Raw genomic sequence first — 27,959 nt, forward strand, 5'->3', positions numbered from 1 at the left:
GAACTCTTCTGAAGTGCCAGGAGGTCTTCGTAGTAACACATACTGACTCCATTTAATATTCATGATAACCTTATGAAATTTGGTACCACTATTCAATTTTAGAAGTCAGGAAACGGGGACAGAGAGGTAAATAAAGTAACTTGCCCAAGTTTACACGCTGAGAATCCGGGACTTAAGCTGAAAACAGACCTATTCTTTCGGCCAACTGTTGAACAAAGATCCTTAAGCAGAGTGTGTTTGGGGCTCCTGTGAGGAGGCCAATTTTCTGGCAGGTGAGAATGTAAGGAAGGCTTACGCCCGCTTTGTGAAACCCTTGGGAAGACCTCCAAAAGGCAGTGACGTGGAAGAGTTTTTAGGAAGATAAATATGGCCAGGTTGCAGAATGAGTAATAAGAGCGCCTCTTTGGCCGGCCACCAGCCTCTCACCCTTTTGGTGTCCTTACAGTGGGAGGGAGCCTGGCGCGGTGGGTTTGCGGGCTGTTTCCGCAGCGGCGGCTCCCGAGTCGGGCTGAAGCCTGGCTCTGAGCCGGGGAGGAAGCAGCGAGAGAGAGCCGCTCCCGCCTTCCTAGAGAGGAGACCGCAGTGGTTCCGACCGGCGCGGGCTGCTGACGTCACGCCCGCCCGGCGCGGCCCGGGCGGCGTCCAGGCTGCCTGGGAGCGTCCCGACGCCGAGTGTCGGGACGTGCGACGGGCCGTGCCGCGGACAGCACCCGGGGAGTTGAGTCGGCCGTGCCGGGCTGCGGTGATCTCGTCGCGGCGCCACCCTCCGAGCCGGGGCCGGCCTCCCGCAGCGCCTCTTCCTTCCCGGCGCGCGGGAACCTTTGGAGCGGGGGTCGGGCGCCACCAGCGGGGCCCGGCTTGCCCTGAAGAGGGAAAGGAGAAGGCTGTTGGAGAGCCCTGGTCTGGGAGTCGGGAGACCCGGGTTCCATTTGTATGTACTTGAGGGAGGAAGCGAACTTCTGGGTGCGTCGCTTTTCTGGTTTCCAGAAGCGAATGCTATTCCTTGCTTTTCCAGTTGGCAGAGTTGCGTGGGTTGAATGAGTATAGGTGAGAGTTTGCAATTTCCTTTAAGTTTTTATTCTCTAATAGCAACAAAATAGGTACTATATGAAGACACGTTTAGCAGCAGGTCCTATTTGTTGAAGGCATTTTCCTGAATACTTCCATGTATTGACTAATTCATGCATCATCACAACCCTTTGAAGTAGTTATTGTCAACGCCAGCCATGTAACCTTTGAAAACAGATCTCAGAAAAGTTAAGTAATTTACCCAAGATCACTTGTCTAATGAATGGTAGAACAGGGATTCAAACCCAGAGGAGCCAATGGCATACTTCAAGTTTAGTGTAGGAAGACATTTTATCAGAGCATCAAACCAGTGGAAAGTGCCACAATGGAGCCATGTGAAATCCTTTGGGAATCTAGACGAGAAAGGGCATTGCACGTCAAAAATTTTTCACCAACGAGAAGTGTTCAGTTCACATTTTAGCTGAATATTAAAGTTGAGTAGCAGTTTGAATTCATTTGTTCAGTGTCAAATAGAAGGTGTTTGTGGATTGGGACCGATTAGACTGGTAACCAGATCCGCGTCTTTTGCTAGAGTGTTCTTTCCTTTCCATTCAGAGGGAGTTCTTAAAACCTTTCCTCTGAAGAGGGGTCCTGAACATCTTCTATAAGACTCCCCTAAAAGACTTCCCCTGTCCTTTCTTGGAGTTTCTGCTTTACAGAGATGCAGTCTTAACTTTGGATTGTGGGAAGATAACTGTAGGGGAGTTTCCTTGCTGTTGACTCAGCCTCTTCTCAAGAAGAGCTGATCTCACTGTTTGATGCATAGTGACTGCTCAATCAGTATTTTCCAAGTAAATGAATTCAATAAGCAGCCTCAACCACAGACGGACTGGACCTGAGGTTTTTGCTCTTTTCCCATCTGTTTTTAGAATCAAAGGATCACTGAATGTTTGTACTAGTTTTCCACTTTCATTTCAGATACGAAAACAAATCACAGATGAAACCAAGTGACTAGCTTCAGGTCATTGAACAAGTTAGTGGCAGAGCCCAGACGAGAATCAGGCCAGTGTTTGTTGTAATGTCCTCTACTGTAGCCCCAGTTTTTGGCTTTTGAAGTCAATGGCTTTTCCAGTAGGTTTGGGCTGGGGGCAGAGAGGTGGGCGGGGGGGGGGGGCTTCGGTTCCAACCTTATCTCCTGTGGAGGAATGTTTACCCCAGGATAGTCCTTAGGAGCACCTGCCCCCTTTCTTTGTGCACTGTCAGGTCTCTCAGAAGACTACCCACTTACTGATTTTTGTCATTGGTAATACTCTTTTCAGGAGAATAATGATATTCTTCATTCAGAATTAAAATAGTTATTTGGTTAGGGATGGGCTATTCCTGAGTTCCTCTGAATCCAGCAGCTGACAATTTCTGGGTGCTTTTTTTCTCCTTCCTCCATGCCTTAGATATCTGCCCTCCCTCAAGAGAAGGTTCCAGGAGACAAACCAGTGTCGCTTGTGTTCCTAACAGCTTATCTCTGGGTAAGTGAAATCTAACTCAAGAGCCCACGATGGGTTGTTACGGAGGTGCTCATTCGGAAGTGGTGGCAGACCCACAGTGGGACCCACCAGTGACCACCACACCTAAATGCTGCAGACTGAAAACACAGAACCACCCCGAAATGGGCCCACCTTATTCAAATCAGAGTGAGTGCGGCCCATTATGGAAGCAGGCAATGAAGTAACTGGTTACAGGACAGATCAGAGAATGTACTAATTGTGTATCACATGTACTTAAACTGTAGCAAGAGTAGCTACCCCTTCTGCAGTTATCTGGTAGAACATCTGGCAGCTTCACTGAACTGCTTGGTATAATGCCTTAATGGTGTAGCAGTGAGAAAACTGGCAGTATATTACTGGAAGACCCATCACAAAGGTGATTTAAGTGTCTCCTCAGGGAATATGAATGGGCTCCCGGCTCCGTTTGGCACAAGAGTCTAAGTAATAGCAACTTCTGTTCTTGTGCATCAGAAGGCAAGATGGAGCCTGGGATCTGTTAAATTCAGTAAGAAAAGCACTGTCTGAACTGGATTCGTAGGTTATGGGAACTCTATGAATAGATTGTGACTATGGTCTGAAGGATTCAGTGTAGTTTAATACGTATGCATAATATATGTACACATGCATATGCCTAGAAGAAAGGTCATCAAAAAACCAACTGTGTTTTCACTAGGTGGTGGGATTTCAAGTAGTTTCCTTTGTGGACTGTTTTAGAAGGAGCATACATTGTTTGTATCTGTAATAAACAAAACGAAACAAAACTTTTTGAGACAATAAAAATAAAGGAAAGAAAAGTGTGGTTAGAGTTTGGGTGTTATGTTCACTATTGAAACCATATGGGGTTAATTTTTTCTTTTTTTAAATTTTTTTTTTTTTAACGTTTTATTTATTTTTGAGACAGAGAGAGACAGAGCATGAACGGGGGAGGGGCAGAGAGAGAGGGAGACACAGAATCGGAAGCAGGCTCCAGGCTCTGAGCCATCAGCCCAGAGCCCGATGCGGGGCTCGAAGTCACGGACCGCGAGATCGTGACCTGAGCTGAAGTCGGACGCTTAACCGACTGAGCCACCCAGGCGCCCCTGGGGTTAATTTTTGTATACAGCATATCTATACTGGAAGTTTATACCGAAGATAAAGATGATACAGTCAGGGAAAATATTCAATATATTTAACCACCAGTGTGGTACAGTAATGCCCAATCAGATCAGTCTCTGATTTTATACAATTTGTGCAGAGATCCCAGTGTGTCCCGACTCTCAGCCCCAGTAGATCTGTATGGACCAAGAAAAAATGATCCTGAAGACACATTCTTTACTGGGAAAAAAATGAATAAATAAAAGCAAATAGCAGAGCAGCAGAACCTATAGAACAATTTTATTTATGCAGAAAGAAGCAAATGGTGTGTGTATAAAAATATATAGAAAAAAGACTGAATGAATCTACTCCAAACTTGATAATCTCTGGGAAGGGATTGGGTTTGTTTGGGTAGGGTGGGCGGTGATAAAAAATGACTAATTTATCCTACATACTTTTATATTATTTGAGTATTTTAAAGTGAGGATGTATTCATATGTAACTTATATTTAAAAATTGAAACAAAAAGCGGCCTCAGAGAAGAAGAATGTGTCAGTGTCTTCAGCACCATCCAGGGAGGAGGTTCTAATGTGTGGCACATGAATATCTGTTCTCAGATTCTGTGCCCTTATTCAGAGCATCGGGATTTCAAAGTCTGATGCCAGTAAGATCATCTAAATACTTCTCTTTCTCCAGTTCTCAGGAGTGTCCTGATGACAACGATTTGGTTCCCATGCAGTTTTTCTGTAGTGGAGAGAATGTGTCAACTAGCTGGACATACAGCATATCAATTTCTCATTATAGATCAGCAAAGTGACTTTCTGTTTTCTGTATCATCTTGTGAATTTGATTAGTATACATCACATTCTGAAGCACTTTAAAGCGTCACAGGTGAGGCTGGGTTCTGGACCATGATGGTATAGTCAAGTTACTGTCCAATGGGAATCTCTTCCCCAAGGACCACCCCTATCCTAATTTTTCTCTAAACAAAACAATGATATCTTACTTGCTTTCAGTAAGCAAGGCTCTAGTTTTTAAACCTAAAGATCTTCCAGTTAGACACAGGGGAGAGCTACAGATGCTGAGTTTTGGAGAGAGAGGTCCAAAGAGACACCTATCAAGGTGAGTGAATAGGAAGGATTGGGGTGATGGACCCGGTAAAAGTAACAGCCTGGAATACCTTTGAAACCTTAAAAGAGAAACTCTAATTGTCACTAGACAATGATGTAAACTTGTACTTTTCTCAAGCAGCACGAGCAAGACATTGCTTATAGGTATCCTAAGGAAATGGAATTACTTTTCATCTGTTTTTTGAGGAGTAGAGACTATAGGTAGGTAGTACTTTTCCCTAACGGTTTACCCAAGATTAGAATACTTATCCTTTTCACATTCTACTATTTATCACTCTGGATCATCCTAAATTACCTGGATTAATTTTTAGTACTTGAGTGTTTCAGAATCAATCACGATAGGGAATTGTATAGATTTCCCAAGATATATCACTACTTAATTTCTTCTCTCTATTATCTGATCTTCTCCCCAGGTTATTGTGATCTGTATATATTATTGAGAAGAGGATAAAATCAAGATTTTACAATGCAGGTCCCTTGTTCTGCACAGAGGACATCTTCCTTCATGATTTTTTTTTTCAGGCAAGAAGACCAAGCCTGATGTAACAAACAGTGTTAAGTGACTTGTGGAAGATGACGAGGATGTCGAGGGTCAGGGAACCTGGTCATCAGGGGTTTACAATTGGAGAAGGTGACGATACATGCCGGACAAGGAAGAGGAGGGGCATCCTGCAGGAATGCCTGAGAGTACAGTACATGCACACATACACACAGAACATTCCCAGGACAGTGTTACTGTAACCATAGTCATCTTTGAGAAAGTACCTTGTAAGTATCACGAACTTGAGAGACAGTTTCCCGTAAACTGCACCTATTGGACAGACGTTCCTTGAGTGCGTTACAAGCAGCACGAATGCCCGCCAAATTTCACTGCAAATGAACCATCAGAAACTTAACATGCAGAAGAAGCCTTCAAGGTGTAGTGAATGTGGGAAATTCTTTACTCAGAGGTCGTCTCTTACTCAGCACCAGAGGATTCACACGGGAGAGAAGCCCTATGTATGTAGTGAATGTGGAACTTGTTTCCGTAAACAGTCAAATCTTACTCAACATTTGAGAATTCACACAGGAGAGAAACCTTATAAATGTAATGAATGTGAGAAAGCCTTTCAAACAAAAGCAATCCTTGTTCAGCATCTGAGAATTCATACTGGAGAGAAACCCTATAAATGCACTGAATGTGGCAAAGCTTTTTGTCAGAGCCCTTCCCTTATCAAACATCTGCGCGTTCATACTGGAGAGAAACCTTATAAATGCACTGAATGTGGCAAAGCCTTCAGTCAGAGCATTTGCCTTACTCGTCATCAGAGAAGTCACTCTGGAGTTAAACCTTATAAGTGTAATGAATGTGGGAAAGCTTTTAATCAGAGTGCATGCCTCATGCAGCATCAGAGAATTCATTCAGGAGAGAAGCCCTACACATGTACTGAATGTGGCAAAGCCTTCACTCAGAACTCTTCCCTCGTTGAACATGAGAGAACTCACACTGGAGAGAAACTTTATAAGTGTAGTGAGTGTGAAAAAACTTTCCGCAAGCAAGCACACCTTAGTGAACATTACAGAATCCATACTGGAGAAAAACCTTATGAGTGTGTTGGATGTGGGAAATCCTTCAGGCACAGCTCAGCACTTGTTCGACACCAGAGGCTTCATGCTGGAGAATAAAACTTGGGATATAACCCATGTGGAAAGATTTGTATGCAAATGCCACCCCCCCCCCCCAATTCTTAGATATTGAAGACTAAGTCTTCAGCTGGGATGAGTGTTCTATATGTTGAGCAAGAGGCAGTGTGTCCTGAAAGTTAAGAAAATAGATCAGAATTAGATAGTCTTGAGTTTGATGCCTTCTCTGCCACATAATGGGTGTACGACCTGATTCTGAGCCTGCTTTCCCCATCCTCCTCAAAAGAATAATGACGATATTTACTAGGGTTATCTTTAAAACTTTTTTTTTTTTAACGTTTATTTATTTTTGAGGCAGAGAGACAGAGCGTGAATGGGGGGAGGGTCAGAGAGAGGGAGACACAGAATCAGAAGCAGGCTCCAGGTTCTGAGCTGTCAGCACAGAGCCCGACGCGGGGCTCGAACCCACGGACCGTGAGATCATGCCCTGAGCCGAAGTCGGCCGCTTAACCGACTAAGCCACCCAGGCGCCCCTACTAGGGTTATCTTGAGAATAAAATGAGTTGTATGTAATAAATAACTGCCATTAATTGGTTTTGAGTTATAGATGTTCCAAAAATATTTAAATCTGGCTACTGAAAACAAGCAATGTTCAGCATTACTGTTTTTGGTTCTTGATGTACTTTCAATGTTTATTTTTGCGAGAGAGAGAGCGCATGTGCAAGTGGGGGAAGGGCAGAGGGACACACAGAATCCAAAGCAGGCTCCAGGCTCTGAGCTGTCAGCACACTTGGGGCTTGAACTCAAACTGAGAACATGACCTGAGCTGAAGTCAGATGCTGAACCGACCGAGCCACCCAGGCACCCCTTGGTATATTTTTTAAGAGCATTCTTGATTTCGTTTTTTTTTTTTTTTTTTTTTTTTGTAAATTAATATCTATACTCAACATGGAGTTCAAACTCATAACCCCAAGACCAAGAGTCACGTGCTTTTCTGACTGAGCCAGTCGGGTGCCCCTTAACATTCCTGAAATTGGGCTATGATTTCATGCTTAATCTACAGAAGGTTATTTAAACTATGTCTAGATTTAAATAGGAGAGTACAATATAAGACTAGTTTACCCTTGGGAAAATTCAGATTTAGAGAAAAAAATTATTGGTATTTGAGTGGACATTGTGCAGTGGATTTCTGGGTCCCCTGAAGCGCCTTCTTTAGATTTTGTTACCCTCACTATTGGACCTTATGTCACTGTAAGCTCTAGACTTCTCTTTTCCATGAAAAGGAAAGCCTTGCTGACTCTAACTGAATAAAAACTCGTGTTGTGGGACTTTCGTTTGGTTGGGGAGTGGTGAGGAGAAGTTCTGTGAAAATAAAGAGGGGTGGAAATAGCATGTTGATTAGTATGTGGCTGTGCTTGCTTGGAATTTGTGAAACTGAATAAAGAAAACCTCATTTAAAATGGGAATTGGGAGGCCAGAAGGGGGAGCTCACATACCACACCTCACACCTCGCACCTTTGCAGAACCAAAAGAAAGAGCCACACCTGGCATTCCTAACAGGGAAGAAGCCTACTCTACTAATCCCCGCCCAGGGAACAGCCCAGCCCAGGAGACGTCACAGCTCAGCCAATGAAAAGCCATTACACTTGAAACACCCAGTGTAGCTAAAGGAATTTTGTTTATAACAGCTCCTCCCAATTCCCCCTTTCCTCTGTAAAAGAGCCGTCCTCTCCTTTGCTCTCCTGACTTGCCTATGGTTTTATAGTAGCTTGCATGTCCCGAACTGCAACCGTCTACCATTTTCAAGTAAATCCATTTTGCTCGTAAAATAACTGACTTTTATTTTTAAAGGTAACGAATTCTCGGAGCACAACAGGAAAGGAGGCCTCTTAAGGGAACAGGAAGGGCAGGAGGCGTGGAGTTCTCGGGTGTCAGCAGGAGGTACCACTGAGCGACAACTTTCGGTTTATTCTTCTCATGTGTTAACGAGTCCAGAGGCTGGCAGTCCGTGGCTGCTGTAGCAGCTCCTCCAGGCATGCTGCCAAGACCCAAGTGCCTTCAGTCTTTCCACTGTACCACCCAGAGCAAAGGTCTGCCTTCGTTAGGCCAGAAAATGGCTCTGCTCTTGCTACGTTCCATGTATGTGCTCCTGACAGTATGTAGCGAGGAGGAAGGTTCATGCTTGCCAAATCTGCTTTTTTGTATCAAACGCCTGGAGGCTTTATTAAGTAGACTTCACTTGTATCTCTCTCTCTTTTTTTAATGTTTATTTTTGAGAGAGAGAGAGAGAGAGAGAGAGACAGAATGCCAGCGAGGGAGGGGCAGAGAGTGAGGGAGACAGAATTCGAAGCAGGCTCTAGGCTCTGAGCTGTCAGCACAGAGTCCACTGTGGGATCCGAACTCATGAACTGCAAATTCATGACCTGAGCCGAAGTCAAACGCTTAACTGACTGAGCCACTCAGGTGCTCCATCTCTCTCTTCTTTTAATGTTTATTTTTTATCTTTTTTAACACTTTTTTTTTTTTACCTTTATTTATTTTTGAGAGACAGAGACAGAGCACAAGTGGGGCAGGGGCAGAGAGAGAAGGAGACACAGAATCCGACGCAGGCTCCAGGCTCCGAGCTGTCAGCACAGAGCCTGATGCGGGGCTCGAACTCACAAACTGTGAGATCGTGACCTGTGCCAAAGTCAGAAGCTTAACCGACTGAGCCCCCCAGGCGCCCCTTTAATGTTTATTTTTGAGAGAGAGAGAGAGAGAGAGAGAGAGAGCGAGAGTGAGCATGAGCTGGGGAGGAGCAGAGAGAGACGGGGACAGAGGATCCAAAGCAGGCTCTGTGCTGACAGCCAAGAGCCTGAGGCGGGGCTCAAACTCATGAGCCGTGAGATCATGACCTGAGCCAAAGTTGGACGCTTAACTGAATGAGCCACCCAAGTGCCTCTCCCTGCTTTTATACTGTTATCAACTATAGTTACCATGTTATATATTAGATCCTCACTTGTATCAAGATCACTTGTATTAGGTCCTCAATTGTACAAGACCCACTTCTATCTCTAAAATTGCCGGGGCTGTTATACGGCTACCTTTGGCAGGAGCTGGGGGAGTATTCTTAACTAGCCACATTATCATCTTCCTCATCCGAAGTGGGCTTCTGCTCATGAAGATACTGAAGATTTTGTCATTTAATGACAAAATCATTAGATGACAAAATTCTCAATAGCAATTATGTTAAGTTTTTGAATTTTACTGATCAGGAAAAACACTCATAACGACATGTAACATGCAGGACAGATTAATATGCACAACATAATCCCAGTTTTGTTTAAAAAATATAATTTACATACACACATACATGCCCCACACATGGAAGTTCCAAAATGTTAATAGTTGGTAATATCTACAGAGTTTGCATCATGTCAAAGGGGTATTGATAAACAAAGTTTTTATCATACATTTTTTCCGAATTTTCTAAATTTTCTGTAATGAACTTGTATTATCTTTAAATAGGAAAAAGATGCCATTTTAAAAAATACCCCATATACTCTAAAGGAAGACCAAGTCCAAAATATTTACACTTATTCAGTTTCATCTTCATTGTCAAAAGAAAGGAGGGAACTGTTCTTGATTTGCTTTTGTGAGTTCTTTTTAACGGAGTCCTGCTTATTTATTTGACCTTCATTTGCCTTTTTCTTTTTTGAGCTTGCTGTTAGACCTGAATATTTTTCATCTGAGGAACGCTTGACTGGTTTTCGATACATGATTCTTCCATCAGCAATAGCCGGCTCTTCATCTGCAGCAAAGACAAAGTTAAAGAACTTTCTTCTCTCATTTTGCCTTTATTGGAGAGTCAAATGGCAAGAAAAATCTCAGATGGTATTTAAAGATGTCCTGAGTCCATTCGATCTGGTCTTCTCCACTGCTTCTAGCTACATACCCACAAGATGGGCAGTCACTTAATAAAAACTCACTTCCTGTGAAGTATTCCATAACACTGCCAGTCCCCAATTAGTTATAATCTGGCTGTATTTTGAAGTGTTTTGAAAAGTGATTGTTTTGAACTCTAGCATTTTTCCTTAAAGCAATGTAATTAATATTTAGGAATAATGAAAAACATACCATGTAGCGTACCGCAGTTCAGGCACTGATTAAATAAATACACCTCTGTTGACTAATTTGTAAACCTAACCACTTTTTTTTTTTTAAACAGGATGTTTTAATTTAAATTTGCACTTTATCCTTGTAACAACCCAATAAAGTAGGTACCAATCATTATTGTCTCCATTTTACTGATGAGGGAACTGAGGCTGAGAGGTGAAATACCTTGTTCATGATCACACATCTGGTGAGTGTTACAGCTGAAGTGTGAACCTAGGACCGTCTCCTTCAAACATACCATACTATTACATAAGATAGTTTCGTATGTCAGCCTCCTTAAATTGTTAGAAAAAAAAAAATCAGATTACTTCCAGACATACCTGCTTTGGCAGCCTTTATTTCTGCTTTAATTTTCATGACTTCTTCAGCTGACAAGTCTCCCTTTTTTAAAATCACCACTTGGGGCTGTTCATCTTCTTTGTCACTGTGATCACCATCTTCATCTGGGAGCTGAAGCTGGATTCTCTAGGGGAAAACACAAACACCACATGCAGACGTCTGACCTTGAACCAAATACAACCATGAGACACCGTGATTACTAAGGGAGTTGGGTAACTTTATTGACAAAATGTGTTTGGCAGTGAATTTCCAAGTAACTCTTAAGAGCCTAACCCTGCCACACTAGGGAAGAGATCCACCTGCCAGTTACCCTGAAGTGCCTGCCCACAGGGATTAATTTCCATCTCAGCAGGACCCCAGCTCACAGTTCCCAGTGTCAGGGGCCCTCTGCTTCAAGTACTGCCCACCCAGCCGACTCGGGGCAGTGCTGAACCACATCAATTCTGTCTGCTCTTCACCAACTGTTTTCACTTCCATCTCTTCTCAAAGTTAGACAAAAAATAATCAACGCCGAAGTACAGAAGGCAGCAAGTAAAAGGTGTTCTTCCACCTCTGATTATCTCTCCTCCCGTCTGACAGCTTCAGTCAGGTGGGTATCCTACAGCCATTTCCTAAGTGTATAAAAATATGGAAGTATGGAAAACATTCTGTATGCAAAAAGAAAACTGTACATACTATGGGACTTGATTTCTTTTCTTTATGAAATTTCCCAAACATAAAAGTACAGAGAATACCAACAGAAAACATGTACTCACTATACACATTACAAGCGGTAACCTTGGGTCAGTTGATTCATTTTCAAAAAATGTCAGCTACCATAAAAGCCCCACTCCTCCAACTTCTTTTTTTTAAGTTTATTTGAGAGAGAGAGAGGGAGAGAAGGAGAGAGAGCTCACGCACGCGCGCATGTGGGGTAGGGGGCAGAGAGGGAGAGAGAGAATCCCAAGCCGGCTCTGTACCGTCAGTGCAGAGCCTGACTCGGGGCTTGAACTCCTGAACTGTGAGATCATAACCTGAACTGAAACCAAGAGTCGGATGCTTAACCAACTGAGCCGCTCAGGCACCCTGCACCCCAACTTTTTTACTCAAAAATAATCTTTGTATAGCACCTTGGAATTATCTGTTAATATGAAATTCTGTATTTTAAAAACCACTGCCTAGTATTTAATTATATATATGGTCATCTCGTGGTTTATTTGACCAGTACCCTGTACGTAAAAATTTTGGTTGTTTCTAGTTTTTTCCACTATGCACACATTTTTATTTACTTTTTCTACTATGCACTTATTTTTGTTCAATTTTGTGAACTCATGTGTAAGATAAATTCCTGGAAGTGGAGTTGCTGGGTTGAAAGGTATGTGCATGCACCGCACATTATTCAAATAACTTGTTACTGCACCTCTCACAGAGCCTTCCTTGTCTCCTAGACAAGGCAACAAAGCCCTACGGCACCTGGCCTAGAAACAGAGCTTTCTCCTACACCACACTCATGGCCTCTGGACTCCAGCCGGGTTGGAGGACTGCAGACACATGACCATATTAGCTCCTTTGCCTCCCCTATCTCTGCACCAGTTCCTAGTGCCTAGAAAGCCCCACTGCCCCTGATGTATACCTGCTCAAGCTGCCTTCTAGACTTAGATTCTTTAGAAGTACTTTCCTGATCTCACCTTGTCTTCCTTCTCACACTGTGCATAGCTCATAGGGTACATGTACCATACTGAGTTGCCAATATTTTTCTATCTGGTTCTGCTAGGTGAGTTCCTTTGACGTTCTAGAGGCTCAGAGCCTGGCAAACAGCAGGGGCTCAAGAAGTATTTGTTGATCTATTCATGAATGACTAATAGGATGAAAAATGATGAACCTGAAAGCCCTGGCCGGCAAGTTACAGGCAAATTCGCTCATTTTGTCTACATCCCAAATCTGCTCGATCACTTCACAAGTGCATTCTCTTTAATAATATCCATGTTAGTTCACTGATTATTCATTAGTTTTGCATTATTTTTTTCTGAAAGTTTCCAATAAATGATCACAAACTAGTAGGTAATTAGTACTAAAATTTTTAAATGTTTATTTATTTTTGAGAGAGAGAGAGAGAGACGGAGCACGAGCAGGGGAGGGACAGAGAGAGAGGGAGACATAGAATCCGAAGCAGACTCCACGCTCTGAGCACAGAGCCCGATGTGGGGCTCAAAACTCATGAACTGTGAGATCATGACCCGAGCCCAAGTCAGATGCTTAACCAACTGAGCCACCCAGGAGCCCCAGTAAGTATTTTTAACCAAGGAAATGGGACAGTGAAATAAAATAAATCCTGGGGTGCCTGGCTGCTTCAATAGGTGGAGTATGCGACTCTTAATCTTGAGGTTGTGAGTTCAAGTCCCACAATGGGTGCAGAGGTTACTTAGAAATAAAATCTTTAAAAAAATTCCTGGTGTTTATTAGACTGAGAATCATTAATTCTGACTTCTCTTTTTGTTTATACGACTGGCTGGAAAATAAGAGAAATGGTTAAAGAAACAGTGGTTGTTCAAAGCCACTCCTGAATTGACTCTCAAGAAGGTGAATAAGGTAATTTTTTTTTTTTTTTAATTTTTTTTTTTTCAACGTTTTTTAATTTATTTTTGGGACAGAGAGAGACATAGCATGAACGGGGGAGGGGCAGAGAGAGAGGGAGACACAGAATCGGAAACAGGCTCCAGGCTCCGAGCCATCAGCCCAGAGCCTGACGCGGGGCTCGAACTCACGGACCGTGAGATCGTGACCTGGCTGAAGTCGGACGCTCAACCGACTGCGCCACCCAGGCGCCCCGTGAATAAGGTAATTTAACTTGACTATATAATGATTTCCCATGAAACTCTTCTTTTTGTTAACTAGATTACTAGATTGACTAGATGACTAGATTGATGATTATATTGCCAACCTGATTAAGAGTGCAGTTGGTTTCTCAAACACAGAAACATAGGGGTATTTTTCTGTGGAAAAGTCTCTTGCATAAGTTTAAGTCACTGATATGAGTTGGAAAGTACCACCCCCACCCCAGGTTCTCCTAAAACAGCATTCCCAGCTAGAATCTTCAGGGTGTTAACTACACACACATGATCATCACAAGGACTTCAAACAAACTATAAAATTAGGTTTCATAGTCTCCTCATTGATGAATCCATATCTGTTTTCTCAAATCTCATCCTTTGTGTCATCATCACCGTTTTTGGTCCTGGGGATCCGTCACTCCCTGATCAAATTCTCTCTAACCAAGAATGGCTCCTTGTTGCCAAGTGAATAGTCCATATGGCTTTCTCTCCAACCGGTTCCTCAATCACACAGTCCATGCTTTACCATCTTTTTTTTTTTTTAAAGATTTTACTTTTAAGTCATCTCTACACCCAACATGGGGCTCGAACCTACAACCCTGAGATCAAGAGTCGCATGCTCCACTGACTGAGTCAGCCAGATGCCCCGCTCACTCACCATCTTTACACCTTTATCCACCCTTCCTTCCATCTCTACCTGCTGACCTACCCATGCTCAAGATTCAATCTAAGTTATCCCTTCCTCTTGAAGCCTTGCCTGATGATAAGCACAGTCAACAGAACTGGTCACCTACTATTTGGTCCAGGCACTGTGCCAGGTGCTAGGAAAATACAGAAAGATTAAGATACTAACTCAGAGAGTTTGATTTAGTGGTGACAATCACAGGAAAGCAAGTAGTTGCAATGCAAAAAGATGAATATCACAGATATGGACAAAGTGAACAGAGGAAAAGTATTTGTAGGAGCTTTGAAGAGGTTCACAGAGGTGGTGACCTGTGAAGGCAGAGACGAAGCAGCGAAGAAGGTTTTGTTTTGTTTTGTTTTTAATTAATTAATTTATTTTTATTTTTTATTATTTTTTAATGTTTATTTATTTATTTATTTATTTATTTAATATATGAAATTTACTGTCAAATTGGTTTCCATACAACACCCAGTGCTCATCCCAAAAGGTGCCCTCCTCAATACCCATCCCAAAAGGTGCCCTCCTCAATACCCTCCCTCCCACCCCCCATCAACCCTCAGTTTATTCTCAGTTTTAACAGTCTCTTATGCTTTGGCTCTGTGTTCTTTCATTTTCTTTCACAATGCCTGGACTTAGCATATTCTCATTGGATTGAGTAATTTCACACAAGTCAATCTTGTTTCCTTTACTAAACTCTTAAGTGACTTGAGGGGCGGGTATTAGTGAAAGTGCCAGACACAGAATGTTAAGTAAATTCTTTATTTCTCCACACATCCCCTAAGCATAATAGTCTCTTCCTACTGAAAGAGATAGGGCAGGTTTTGGCGTGAACCAGTTAGGGCTGAAGCCTGGGAGGGCTCAGAAGTTGACTCCCACTGATCTCTATCCTTAAACTATAGAGGGACTGCTCTTTCCTAAAGCTCCTCTTCTACTTAGATCCAAAATATTCTTAAACATACTTTTGGTGGGGAGAAGGAGGAGGGAGGTGTGGTTGTTAAACAATAAAGCATAACAATAGATCCAGGGCATTCTTCCAAAGATCCAGACTCCAGGTCTAGGACATCAGGTCATTTGATCGAGCGGCCTTCAGTAACTTTATCTGGAAAACGAGACTACGCTACCACCCATCCTGCTAACTACAGGTTTTGGGATAAGCAAGTAAGAGAGAGAAAAGTGATCTTTCTTAACCATCTACCAAGGACGAGGCGCTTTACCTGGGTCCAGTCATTTTCAAGAATACAACAGCACTACGAAAAACGACAAATATCTTCCTGGGTATAAGAGGCTGTAGTAGTTTGAAGAGGACCAGCCTGGGGACTGAAGCCCACCCAGATTAGGGGCTGGGCGCAGGTGAGGGGAGGGACCCGTCACTGCCAGGCAGGCCTTCAAGTCCAGGCAGAAGCCGGAAGTAGCGGGAGGGCAGCGTTTCTCCGGTAACGCAACTGCCCTGGGCTCACCTTGGTCTCCACGGTGGGCCCTTCTTTGTAGCCGACCCTCTCTTTGAAGCGGGCCAGGAACGCCGGCTCGGCTGGCCGCACGTACGAAACCTGGTTCCGCTTGCTCATGGCTGTCCCGGGAAAAGACAGGTTCCCTGGGCCCGCTTGAGAGTGTACATTGGTTATGGCGCCTGCTCGTGACGTCACGCAGTCCCCGCCCCCTGACCGGAGGCCGGGCAACATGGCAGCCCCCTTGCTGGCGTCAACGTCCGACCGGAGCGCCAAATTCAAATTTGCGGCCATCTTGAGCGTTCGGAATCCCGGCGCGCTGCGCGGCTGGAGGTGGGGGTATCCGCTGCATTGGTCTTGGGATCGAGGCGTGAGGGCGCCATGGCGCCCGGCTGCAAAAGTAAGTAAAGAGCTCCGGCTTCGTGACCCTGTCTCCGCCCCCAAATGCAACTGTGCAGGACGGCAAGCCCCAGCCGCCCGCAGGGTTCCCGGCTGGGCGTGAAGGGCAGAAGCGGACCTAGCGTCGCGGGGCGTTTGGGACCTCTCTCGGACCCGCAGTCAAAACGCGGCTCGAACAGCTATCATCCCTTGTCTCTGTGTATTGGGCCCACGCCACAAGCCAGGCACAGTTCTAGGCGCTTGGGCTGAGCAGGGAACCGGAGAGCCCTCCAGGAGCTTGACGTCCAGCGACCTGCTGGTTCTTCCTTCCCGTTCTCGGTTCTGTCGTTTCGTCGCTGCCCTATTCCCGTGTCCCGACCGGGGCTGTCTCTAAGTATCCTTGCCTGAGGTCGGCCCAGGCTCTCACCACCTTCTGCGTGTTTCCACGTTACTGACTGTCCTGAATGGGAGAACTTTTCATGCTCCAAGCACGTCTTTGCCTTCTGGAGGGCCTGCTGTACAATTTCAGATAAGCACAGGATGTCCTTCTATTATCACAAATTCCTCTTTTCTTCTCAAGGGGACCCGTTCCGTTTCTTCCTTTTAACTTTGGAGAGGAGCACTGCCGATTTTGATAAACCCTCCAGTTTTCACTAATCGTCCTTTGGCGTTCTCGTGTACGTGCCCCATGTCTTACATTGCCTAATCCTTTAAGGATTAGATTTTGAGCTAATTCGATGGATCTTGGTGAGTGGTATGAATGGTAATGAGGAGAGGCCGATGTTAGAAGATTGAAGAAACTGAATTTGTGGTCGTTGACGAGACTTCCAACAACATTAACGCTTGCAGCTGTCAGTTGTAATTGTTTTCTGATGGATTTGTTGTTTTCGTTAACTTTTTAGGTCATCACAGTGTGCTCTCTTTTTCCATCTGAAATGTTTCTCTTGTCATTTTCAGTATGCAGGGAATATTAGCGCGCACATTGGTTCATTTGTGGAGTGAAATGTTCAGTGTGCGTTCTGCACAACCATGGTATTCTGTAAATCTGGACTCAAACGAGAGAGTTGATAACCTGTGATAAAATTAGAGCATCTGTTTACATAATGGAAAGTGACATCTGTGTGTCACTGTCTATGAAAGGACTCTGACCTATCTGTAAGTGATGGGAACAAGGGTATTCACAGCTCTCTTGTGTGAAAATGGTGATTTCCATGGGAAACGCTTATGTTCCTTGAAGTCTCTTAACAACGTCAAGGTTGAGGACATCCCAAGTGCTGCTTGCATTCCCAGGAGTCCAGAGGTCTGGAGCAGGACTTGGGGAACTCAGGCAGTGCTCCCCACCACTGTTACTTTTGCCAAAGCTACACAGGGACTATTTCTTTGCTGCCAACTCTTGGAGAAGCTGCGAAGGAAGGGCAGGTGGGGAACTGGGCAATCTGATGTATTTCCCACTTCACAGATCTTCATCTGCTTGAGGGGATATAGCTGCCAAGGGTAGTTTCCAGAACAGTTGTTCTGTGTGAATATTTACTTTGAGCTTCTGTGCTATGAAATTAAGAATAGGGGCGCCTGGGTGGCTCAGTCGGTTAAGCGTCCGACTTCAGCTCAGGTCACGATCTCGCGGTCCGTGAGTTCGAGCCCCGCATCGGGCTTTGGGCTGATGGCTCAGAGCCTGGAGCCTGCTTCCGATTCTGTGTCTCCCTCTCTCTCTGCCCCTCCCCCATTCGTGCTCTGTCTCTCTGTCTCAAAAATAAATAAACATTAAAAAAATTAAAACAAAATTAAGAATAGAAATAAGCAGAATAGGAAGAATAGAAATTAAGGTGTTTTTTTTTTTTTTAACTGATGTCCTAGTATTTATTTATTCAAAGTTTATTGAGTGTTCACAGTGTGTCAGGCACTGCTCTAGATAATGCTTTACAGTTCATTTGGAAGAGAAAGAGAGTAAACTAATATATATTTTGATGACTGTAAGTCCCTTGAGGGAAAACAGGCCCCAGAAGGGGAGTTAGAGTGATAGATAATTGGGTGGGTGTGTATGGAGATAAGCTGGTGTTTCCCATAATTCAAGGTCATGGAATACTTGACCCATACTTGACTAAATACTTGAGTAAATCCCCAAAGTCAATACTTGAGAACACAATACTTGAGTAAATCCCCCCCAAAATGTTACAGGCAGAAGGTACAACACGTGTAAAGGTCCCAAAGGGTGGCATGTTCTAGAAATAACAAGAAATCTAGTTTGGTTGTACTGGAGCAAGGAGTGTAATAGGAAACGAGTTGTGGAGGTGGTGACGGGGGAGGCAGGGGCCCTAGATCATGTCCGGTCCTGTAAGGCTGTTTTAAGAACTTTGCCTACTCCGACTGAGATGGACAACCACTGCAGAGTTTTGTATTTTTGTTTTTACTTTTTTTTAACGTTGTATTTATTTTTGAGGGAGAGAGAGAGAGAGTGGAGGAGGGGCAGAGAGAGAGGGAGACACAGAATCTGAAGCAACTTCCAGGCTCTGAGCTGTCAACACAGAGCCCGACACGGGGCTCAAGCCCCCGAAACGTGAGATCATGACCTGAGCCCGTTGGATGCTCAACCGATGGAGCCACCCAGGCGCCCCTAAAAAATAACTTTTAGAGGCGCCTGGGTGGCTCTGTCAGTTAGGTGTTTGACTTCGGCTTAGGTCATGATCTCATGGTTTGTGGGTTCGAGCCCCCTGTCAGGCTCTGTGCCGACAGCTCAGAACCTGGAGTGTGCTTCGTATTCTGTGTTTCCCTTTCTCTCTCCTCTTCCCCAACTCATCCTCTGTCTCTCTCTCAAAATAAATAAACATTAAAAAAAAAAAAAAGACATCCACAAGAATAGCAGCTTTAAAAAAAAAGAAAAAATAATAAAAAATAACTTTTAATTTTGCTATAATTTATGGAAAAATTGTGAGAGTAGTACAAAGAAATCTTGCATAATATTCTTTACCCATAGTGACCACTTTCCATTTTGCCACATCTGCTTTATCATTCTTTCTCCCTCCTCTCTTACCCTCCCAATTGTGTGTGTGTGTGTGTGTGTGTGTGTGTGTGTATGTATACATATTTTTTATGAGCCATTTGAGAGTAAAATGGGGACATGATATACCTTTACCAGTGAGTAAATATGTATACTTTATCAGTGAGTGATTTCTAAAAACAGGTATATTCTGTTGACTAATCACATTGCAGTTATCAAGAAAGTTTACATTGATATAGCACTCTTGTCTAATCCACAGTCCGTATCTTACTTTTATCCATTGTCCAATAATCTACTTTCATAGTTTTTCTCTAGGACCAGATCCTTCATTGCATTTAGTACTGATGTCTGACTTTTTTTTTTTTTTTAAACAGTTTGAGATGTAAGTCAGATACAATACAATCCACACCTATAAAGTGCAAAACGGTTTTTAGTATATTCACAGATAATGTGGAACTATCAGCATCGTCCATTAGGACATTTTGGTCACCTCAAAGAAATCTCATACCTTCAGTCCTCACCCTTCCCACCTCCTTATCCCCCCACCCCCAGCCCTAAGTAACATCTACTCTTTTCTTGATTATTCAGAGTGGCGTACTGAAATCTCCAGCTGCTATTGTTGAATTCTCTATTTCTCCCTACTCTTCTGTCAGTTTTCACTTTGTGTATTTTGGTGATCTGATATTAGGTGAATATATGTTTGTATTTGTGTTATCCTGAGGGGTTGACCTTTGTATCATTATAAAATGTCCCTCTTTAAAATTTTTTTTTTAATGTTTTATTTTTGAGAGAGAGACAGAGTGCGAGCAGGGAGGGGCAGAGAGAGAGGGAGACAGAATCTGAAGCAGGCTGCAGACTCTGAGATGTCAGCACAGAGCCCCACGCGGGGCTGGAACTCCCGAGCCGCGAGATCATGGCCTGAGCTGAAAAGTCAGATGCTTAACCAACTGAGCCACCCTGCTGCCCCCATAAAATGTCCCTCTTTATCTCATTTATCTTTTTCTCAACATTTGTTGTTGTTTTGTCCAATTTTGGTTTAGGTGAGATACCGTTTTTAATTCTTTTACTTTCAGTGTATTTTTATCTTTGAATCTAAAGTGTGTTTGCTGTAGATAGTATATAGTTGGAGCATGTTTTCATTAGTCTGACAGTCTCTGCCTTTTAATTGGGTTATTTAATCCATTGGCATGTTGTTATTGATACAGTTGGATTTACATCTGCCATTTTACTTCTTGTTTTCTACGTATCTCACATCTTTTATGTTCCTCTGTTCTTCCTTTACTGCTTTTTTTTTAAAGCTTTTTAAAAGTTTAAATGCATATCCTAACATTCTAATTAATTTAAGGTAGGCTTCATGCCCAGTGTGGAGCCCAATGCAGGCCTTGAACTCACCACCCTGAGATCAAGTACTGAGTGAGGATCAAGAGTTGGATGTTTGACTGAGCCCCCCAGGTGCCCCTAACATGCACGTTTTATCAGAATTAGCTTTGGGTTTATACTAGCTTAATTCCAATGATATAAACCTTACTCCTATGTAGTTCTATTCCCTCTCACCCCCTTTTTTTGATATTGACGTGGATATGTCAGGTAGGCAGTTAGATGTGAGAATCTGGTGCTCAAGAGAGTGGTCCAGGGAGAAAGTTTAAATGTGGGACTCGTCAACATACACTTAGCATTTAGAACTGTGACCCAAGAACCGTGAGATCATGACATGAACTGAAACCAGGAGTGGGACACTTAACCAACTGAGCCACCCAGGCGCCCCACCTTTACCATCTCTTGAAACATGGGTCTGCTAGCAGCAAATTCTCTCTGAGATGCCTTCTGGCCTCCATCGGTTATGGTGAGACGTCAGCTGGTCATGTAACTGGGTTCGCTTATAAGTAACAAGTTGTTTTTCTCTTGCTGCTTTCAAGATTTTCTCCTTCTCTTTGGCCTTCACCATTTTTACGATAATGTGTCTGTTTGTGGATCACTGTGTTTACCCTGTTTGGAATTCATTGAACCTCCTGGAGGTATATGTTGTTTTTTCAATGAGTTTGAGAAGTCTTTGGCTTTAAAATACTTTGAAAAATTTTCCCTGCTATTTAGCTTTTCTCTCCTTCTGGTACTCCCCATTACACCTATGTTGGTGTGCTGAATGGTGTCCCACATTTTTCTGAGGCTTGCTTCACTTTCCTTCATCTGTTTGTTCTTTGGCTTGTATAATCTCTGTTGATCTGTCTTTGAGTTTGCTTATTTTTTCTTCTACCAGTTCCAATATACTGTTGAGCCCTTCTAGTGAGTTTTTATTTCAGTTATTGTACTTTTTGGACTTCAGAGTTTCAGTTTTTCAGAATAATTTCTATTGCTATTCTCTATTTGATGGGACATTGTCATCATTCCTTTAACCCTTTAATTATGATTTTCTTCAGTAATGTGAACATGTTTATAATGGTGACTTTGAGGTCTCCCAACATCTAGATGCTGTCATAGGCAATTTCTCTTGCCAGCTTCTTTTTCTTTTTTGTTTTTCATAGTTTATGGGTCATCCTTTCCTGTTTCTTTGAATGCCTTGTCATTTTTTTGTTGTTGTTGTTGGATACTTAACATCTTAGATAATAAATTTATAGCAACTTTGGATACTGGCCTTTCTACCCTCTGGGGGTGGTTATTTGCCTGTTTGTTTAATAACTGGCTGGATTGCTTTAGTGACATTTGTTTCCCTCCCAACGTTAAGCCTTTGATGTTGCTCCTCAGAGAAGTCCAGTTTTGGGTACGCCCACAGTCACCCTGATGACTTTTGGTGGTTTTGGTGGGGATCTCTCCCTCTTTCCCTGACCACACGTAGCTCTTAAACTTCAGGAATACCAGCTGATTGCCCTGTTGTTTTCCAACAATGCCTGGAATATTGCCTTATAAATCAGTCCAATTAGATTCTTGCCCTTTTGAAGGAAAAGTTTCTGAGGTCTGTGTTTGATATTTGTTCTCATCCCGGTAAAGCCACTTCCAGCTGTCTTAGGTCCCAGTTCTCACCTGCAATTTTTTTTTTTAATTTTTTTTTAACGTTTATTTATTTTTGAGACAGAGAGAGACAGAGCATGAACGGGGGAGGGGCAGAGAGAGAGGGAGACACAGAATGGGAAGCAGGCTCCAGGCTCTGAGCCATCAGCCCAGAGCCCGACGTGGGGCTCCAACTCACGGACCGCGAGATGGTGACCTGAGCTGAAGTCGGACGCTTAACCGACTGAGCCACCCAGGCGCCCCTCACCTGCAAATTAATAGGCCTGCAAGTTTTGTTTGAATATTGAATCTCCTCCTAATTGCTTCTCCCCACAACCTTCACTGTTCTTGAGTGTGCCATTGGGCTTGAACTTCTCCTTGCTTTGTTGGAAATGAAGTCAGCTCCTTTGGAACTATCTCTTTGTGGTCTGTCTCTCCCCTGAGGCAAAATCTCTCATCCTAGGCTCTGGAGCTGGGGGTGAGAACAACAACAGTGTTCTTTCAGAGTGACACCTCTGGTCTAGTTGCTGAGTGTTTGTTGGGAGTGGGAGGGTGTGTGTGTGTGTGTGCGCGCGCGTGTGCACACGTGAGTGCCCACCGCAGCAGCCTGGGGTCCTCTTGACTTGCCTCTCCTAGTGGAGAAACACTGTCTCACCAGCCAGAATAAGGGTCGTCAGGGCCCCAGTGTTCTCAGCACACTATGTCCAAGGTAGAGCCTCGTTCCACAAGTGGAGGCTGGGTGGAAGAAGGGAACCCCCACCTCTCAGTCATACTTACCTGGGATTTAGACTTAGGCAGCTGGCTGGAGGCTGGATGAGAAATTGGTAACCTGCTCCTGGGAAGAAAGCCCTCCAAGTAGGAACTGAGTGGGGGGAGGAGGATCCCTGTGTTCTCAGCTGCAAAGTCTGGAGTGGCGACTCCCAACTCGTTGAGCTGGGAGGGAGGGAGCCATCTTGGTTCAATAGACACTCACTTCTCTTGTGAAATTTCCAGTGATCTTGACTAGATGTTTTTTCATTTGCTGTTTGCCTTTATGGCTGTTTCTAGAGGCTTTAAGTGGCTTTTATTTTTTTATTTTACCAGTTTCACTGGACAGTGGGTCAGTATAGTTCCTCTTGCAGTCATGCTGGAAGTTGATCTCTGGCTTCTTTTTTGGCAGAATAATTCTGCCTGCTAGATTGAAAATAGGTGGTAATTGGGGGAATGAGAGAGTGAGAGAAAGAAAAACAGAGACACTGTTGTAATAGCTCAAATAGGTGATGTTGCTGTCATGGTGGTCATAGCAGTGGATTTAACCAGAAGTTATAGGATTCTTGATGGATTTTGAAGGTAGAGCCAAAGATTGGCTAACAGGTTGGATATGAAGCGTGAGAAAGAAAGGGGTGAGGGATAACTCCAAGGTTTTCGGCCTGAGCAACTGAAAGATGGGAGTTGTCATTAATCAAGGTGGAGAAGCATGTTTAGGGTAGGGGTGGGGTGATCAGAAATTCAGTTTTGGACATTTTAAATTTGAGACGTTGCCAATTGGGCCTCCAGCTGGAGATGTCAGGTTGGCAGTTGGATGCGAGAGTCTGTTGCTCAAAAGAGTGGTCCAGGGAGAAGGTTTACATTTGGGACTCATCAACACATACTTAGCATTTAGAACGATGAGCCTGGATGTCCTCACCAATGGAGTGGATGTGGAAAGAAGAGAAGGAAGATCGAGACCTAAGCCCTAGAATGCCTCACTGTCAAAAGGTCAGGGAGCCAAGGAGACTGAGGAGTGTTAGCAATAGAAGAGTAGGGTAGATAAGAATTGGATTTTTAGGGGCACCTGGGTGGCTCAGTTGGTTAAGCAGCCAGTTCTTTTTTTTTTTTAATTTTAATTTTTAATGTTTATTTTTGAGAGAGAAAGAAAGAGAGACAGTGTGAGTGGGGGAGGGGAAGAGAGAGAGGGAGACACAGAATCTGAAGCAGCTCCAGTCTCTGAGCTTGTCAGCACAGAGCCCGATAAGGGGCTCAAACGCACAGACCGAGAGATCATGACCTGAGCCGAAGTCGGACGCTTAACCAACTGAGCTACCCACGTGCCCTTTAAGTGGCCAATTCTTGATTTCAGCTCAGGTCATGATTTCGGGGTTTGTAAGTTTGAGCCCTGTGCTGACAGCACAGAGCCTGCTTGGGATTCTCTCTCCCTCTTTCTTTGCACCTCCCCCACTCATGTGCACCCCCCCCCCCCCAAATAAATGTTTTTTTAAAAGGATGGGATTTTACATTGCAATTTTTTAAAGTCTATTTATTTATTTTGGGAGACAGAACGTGAGTGGAGGCAGGGAATGTGAACAGAGAGAGAGAATTCCAAACAGGGTCCATGCTCAGTGCCAAGCCCCATGCAGGGCTTGATCCTATGACCCTGGGATCATGACCTGAGCCAAAATCGAGAGTCCATCACCCAAACAACTGAGCCACCCAGGTGCCCCTATACTGCAATTTTAAATGCCTGTAATAACTTCTTGTCTGTTTTTCTAGCTGAGTTACGCAATGTGACAAACTGTCAGTCTAACCAACCAAGGTAAGAAAAAAATATTGTCACTGAGACCAAAAGAATTAGGGATGTAATATATTTTTTTTAAGTTTATTTTTTTATTTTTGAGAGACGGTGGGGGGGAGCATGTGAGAAGGGGAGGGGAGAAAGAGAGAGAGAGGGGCAGAGGGAGAGAGAGAATCCCAAGTAGGCTCTGTGCTGTCAGTGAGGAGCCTGATGTGGGGCTCCATCCCACGAACTGTGAGATCATAACCTGAGCCGAAATCAACAATCAGGCACTCGGGTACCCCACCCATGCGGATGTAGTATTCTTAGAACGTTTAACAAAGTAAGGGATACTTGTTTCGGCATAAAGCTCAGTTCTTAGCTACCTGGAAATCTGGAAACATCACACTTCTTCCCCAACTCTCCCCCCATCCTCTTAACCTTCCAGGCTAAAAGATGGAATCAGTAACGTAATTCTCCCTTGGGGTGACTATTTTATTATGGCTGTTAAGAGGGAAATCAGAGACAAGCAATGCTTAGAGCTCCGTGGAATCAACTTCCTTTGAGTTGATTTCACGTAAAAGCTTGTGATGATGAGTATCGTGAAGCAAATCAGTAAAGGGTGTGAGTCACGTGCGACACTTCTAGAAGAGGTGAATGTAAGTGAGTAGGTTGGGGGCTTTGTTGGGGAATCTCAGTATGGAAACATTACAGGCAGTGTGGGACTCAGATCCTTTTTTAGTTTTCTCCAGTAAACTTAGGCTGGTACATTTCTTGTCTTTAGTAATGAAGGTGATGCCATCAAAGTTTTTGTGCGAATTCGTCCACCTACAGAAGGTTCTGGATCAGCTGATGGAGAGCAAAACTTATGTTTGTCTGTGCTCTCCTCTACCACTCTCCGGCTGCACTCCAACCCTGAGCCCAAGACCTTCACATTTGATCATGTTGCAGACATCCACACCACTCAGGTAATGATAATTTTGGAAACTTCATTTTCCTTTTGGATAAGATTCTATGATTTGCGAGGATTTCATTTCTGGTCTCTTTAGTTTGATAGATCTCAGATAAGGAAGCTCAAACATTAAATATTTTAGATGTCATCGATTTTAAAATATTTTAAATTTAATTTTATTAGGTTTTTTTTTCCTTCATCAAACTTTGTACCAGAATGATCAGCCTGCTTTACTTTTCTCTCACCATCCAGTGATGGGGGTTAGTGGAGGTGTATTTTTCAGAGCCAGTTGGGTGATTGATAATAAGTATGGTTCAGCTTCCTAGTTTAGGGAGAGTATCTTAGTTGTGGCTGCTGTAACAGAAATCTCAAAAACAGGGGGGCTTAAACAGCAAACATTTATTTCTCACTGTTCTGGGGATGGGAATTCTAAGATCCAGGCCAGGAGATCTAGTGTCTGGTAAGGACCTGCTTGCTGGCTTTTAGACAGCTGCCTTTTCACTGTGGAGAGAGAGAAAAAGCAGTTCTCTCATGTCTCTTCTTAGAAGGGTACTACTCGCCTCACTAGTGCTCCACCCTCATGGTCTGATTACCTCCCCAAAGCCCCAAGTCCAAATACCATGGCGCTGGGGGTTAGGGTTTCAACACAGGAACTTTGGGGAAGACACGTTCAGTCCATAGCAGAGAGTAACAGGTTTAAGATTACTATGATGTCAGTAACTGGTTTTCTAATTCAGGACAGTTTAGTTAAGATCTAGTCAGCACCATCCATTAGAACTTTCTGTAATGAGGGAAATGTTCTATATCTGCACTGTCCGTTACAGTAGCCCCTAGCCATATGTGGCTATTTAAGTTTGAATGTATTAAGATTGAATAAAATTGAAAATTTAGGGGGCGCCTGGTGGCTCAGTGGCTTAGGCATCTAGCTCTTGATTTGGGTTCAGGTCATGATCTCACAGTTGGTGAGTTCGAGCCCTTCATGGGGCTCCATGCTGACAGTGCAGAACCTGCTTGGGATTCTCTCTCTCCTTCTCTCTCTCTCTCAAAATAAGTAAATAAACTTAAAAAATAAAAAACTTTTAAAAATTTATTTTCTCAGATATGCTAGTGCATGTGGCTGTTGAGCACTTGAAATGTGGCTAGTGTGTCTAAGGACTTGACTTTTAAGTTTAATTTTAATTAATTTGAATTTAAATAGCCACATATGGCTAATGACTAGTGTATTAGACATCACAGATCTTGATTATTCCTTTATACACATGGATGTTTTTAGTGAGACATTTGGATCCTTCGATTTTTTTCATCTAGGACATGGCTGGTCAATGGAAATATATAGTTATCCACCTATATAATTTTAAATTTTCTAGTAGTCATGTTGAAAAAAAGTAAAAAAACAGGCAGACTCACCCTTCCTTCCTTCCTTCCTTCCTTCCTTCCTTCCTTCCTTCCTTCCTTCCTCCCTCTGTCTTTTCCTCCCTCCTTCCTTCCTTTCGGAGGGACTGGGGGAGAGAGAGAATCTTAAGCAGGCTCTGTGCCCAGCATGGAGCCTGATGCAGGGCTCGATCTCACAACTGTGGGATCATGACCTGAGCTGAAATTAGGAGTTGGATGCTTAACTGGCTGAGCCGCCCAGGTGCTCCAGACTTAATTTTAATCCTATATTTTATTTAACCCAGTATATCTAAAATATCTTTTCAACATGTTATCAATATAAAGCAAATTATTAATGAGGTATTTTCCATTCTTTTTATTCATGCTCAGTCTTCTAAACCTGGTGTATATTTTATACTTATAATAAATCTCAAGTTGGAGTAGCCATGTTTCAGGTGCTCAATAGTTACATGTGGCTCATGGCTACTGTATTAGTGCAAGTTTAAGAATTCTTGCACTGTTGGGGCGCCTGGGTGGCGCAGTCGGTTAAGCGTCCGACTTCAGCCAGGTCACGATCTCTCGGTCCATGAGTTCGAGCCCCGCGTCAGGCTCTGGGCTGATGGCTCAGAGCCTGGAGCCTGTTTCCGATTCTGTGTCTCCCTCTCTCTCTGCCCCTCCCCCATTCATGCTCTGTCTCTCTCTGTCCCAAAAATAAATAAACGTTGAAAAAAAAAAATTAAAAAAAAAAAAAAAAGAATTCTTGCACTGTTGATAAGATTGCATCTACTTATGTGTGTAAAAATGAAAGCAAAAAATCAGGTATTGATTATTTAGTACAAACTTGTGGGAAAAGCACTGAAGAACACATAGGGCCATGTATCAGATGCTAATACCCATATAATATTTGTACGTAATGTGCCGACAAAATTCTGTATGGATTCTAGATGTTAGTTTTAAATCTA

The 27,959-nt window shown here is 43.4% G+C and overlaps 3 protein-coding genes across 11 annotated transcripts in view; 2 read left to right on the top strand and 1 right to left on the bottom strand.

Annotated features, from left to right (window-relative positions):
- The first annotated feature begins 646 nt into the window (after positions 1-646).
- Positions 647-8,589, top strand: ZNF501 (zinc finger protein 501). 5 transcript variants are annotated; one of them, XM_042978716.1, is made up of 4 exons: positions 647-1,047; positions 2,457-2,531; positions 5,167-6,449; positions 8,228-8,589. In XM_042978716.1, exon 3 carries the CDS (start codon positions 5,630-5,632, stop codon positions 6,416-6,418), a length of 789 nt encoding a protein of 262 aa, XP_042834650.1. In that variant the 5' UTR covers positions 647-1,047; positions 2,457-2,531; positions 5,167-5,629; the 3' UTR covers positions 6,419-6,449; positions 8,228-8,589. The 5 variants fall into 5 exon arrangements, with proteins under 5 accessions (XP_042834650.1, XP_042834648.1, XP_042834649.1 ...); XM_042978714.1 differs by lacking the exon at positions 8,228-8,589 and having other exon boundaries at positions 5,167-6,744; XM_042978715.1 differs by lacking the exon at positions 8,228-8,589 and having other exon boundaries at positions 647-963; positions 5,167-6,744.
- A 1,103-nt stretch (positions 8,590-9,692) lies between these two features.
- KIAA1143 (KIAA1143 ortholog) lies at positions 9,693-16,014 on the bottom strand. The gene is made up of 3 exons (XM_007088390.3): positions 15,823-16,014; positions 10,852-10,996; positions 9,693-10,166 (listed from the first exon to the last, which is right to left on the bottom strand). The coding sequence occupies exons 1-3, from the start codon at positions 15,928-15,930 to the stop codon at positions 9,952-9,954; spliced, it is 468 nt and encodes a 155-aa protein (XP_007088452.1). The 5' UTR covers positions 15,931-16,014; the 3' UTR covers positions 9,693-9,951.
- A 117-nt stretch (positions 16,015-16,131) lies between these two features.
- Positions 16,132-27,959, top strand: part of KIF15 (kinesin family member 15) — a 77,759-nt gene continuing 65,931 nt past the window's right edge. For 3 of the 5 annotated variants that reach the window (XR_006214750.1, XM_042978719.1, XM_042978720.1), the window contains exons 1-3: positions 16,133-16,210; positions 24,674-24,716; positions 25,459-25,642. Coding sequence is in view for 4 of the 5 variants with exons in the window: in XM_042978719.1 (XP_042834653.1) it covers positions 16,192-16,210; positions 24,674-24,716; positions 25,459-25,642 (246 nt within the window). In the remaining variant the exon portion in view is untranslated. Of the gene's footprint in view, positions 16,211-24,673; positions 24,717-25,458; positions 25,643-27,959 lie in introns of all 5 variants that reach the window. The other 2 variants (XM_042978722.1, XM_042978721.1) reach the window with 2 other exon arrangements.

This window comes from Panthera tigris, chromosome A2 (assembly GCF_018350195.1).
Source record: "Panthera tigris isolate Pti1 chromosome A2, P.tigris_Pti1_mat1.1, whole genome shotgun sequence".
In the NCBI taxonomy this organism is placed as follows: Eukaryota; Metazoa; Chordata; class Mammalia; order Carnivora; family Felidae; genus Panthera; species Panthera tigris.

Coding starts and splice junctions, on each gene's coding strand:
- KIAA1143 (XM_007088390.3), bottom strand. CDS start 15,930: ATGAGCAAGCGGAACCAGGTTTCGTACGTGCGGCCAGCCGAGCCGGCG. Junction 10,997..15,822: donor GGCCCACCGTGGAGACCAAG/GTGAGCCCAGGG, acceptor GTTTTCCCCTAG/AGAATCCAGCTTCAGCTCCC. Junction 10,167..10,851: donor AATAAAGGCTGCCAAAGCAG/GTATGTCTGGAA, acceptor TCTTTGCTGCAG/ATGAAGAGCCGGCTATTGCT.
- ZNF501 (XM_042978716.1), top strand. CDS start 5,630: ATGAACCATCAGAAACTTAACATGCAGAAGAAGCCTTCAAGGTGTAGT.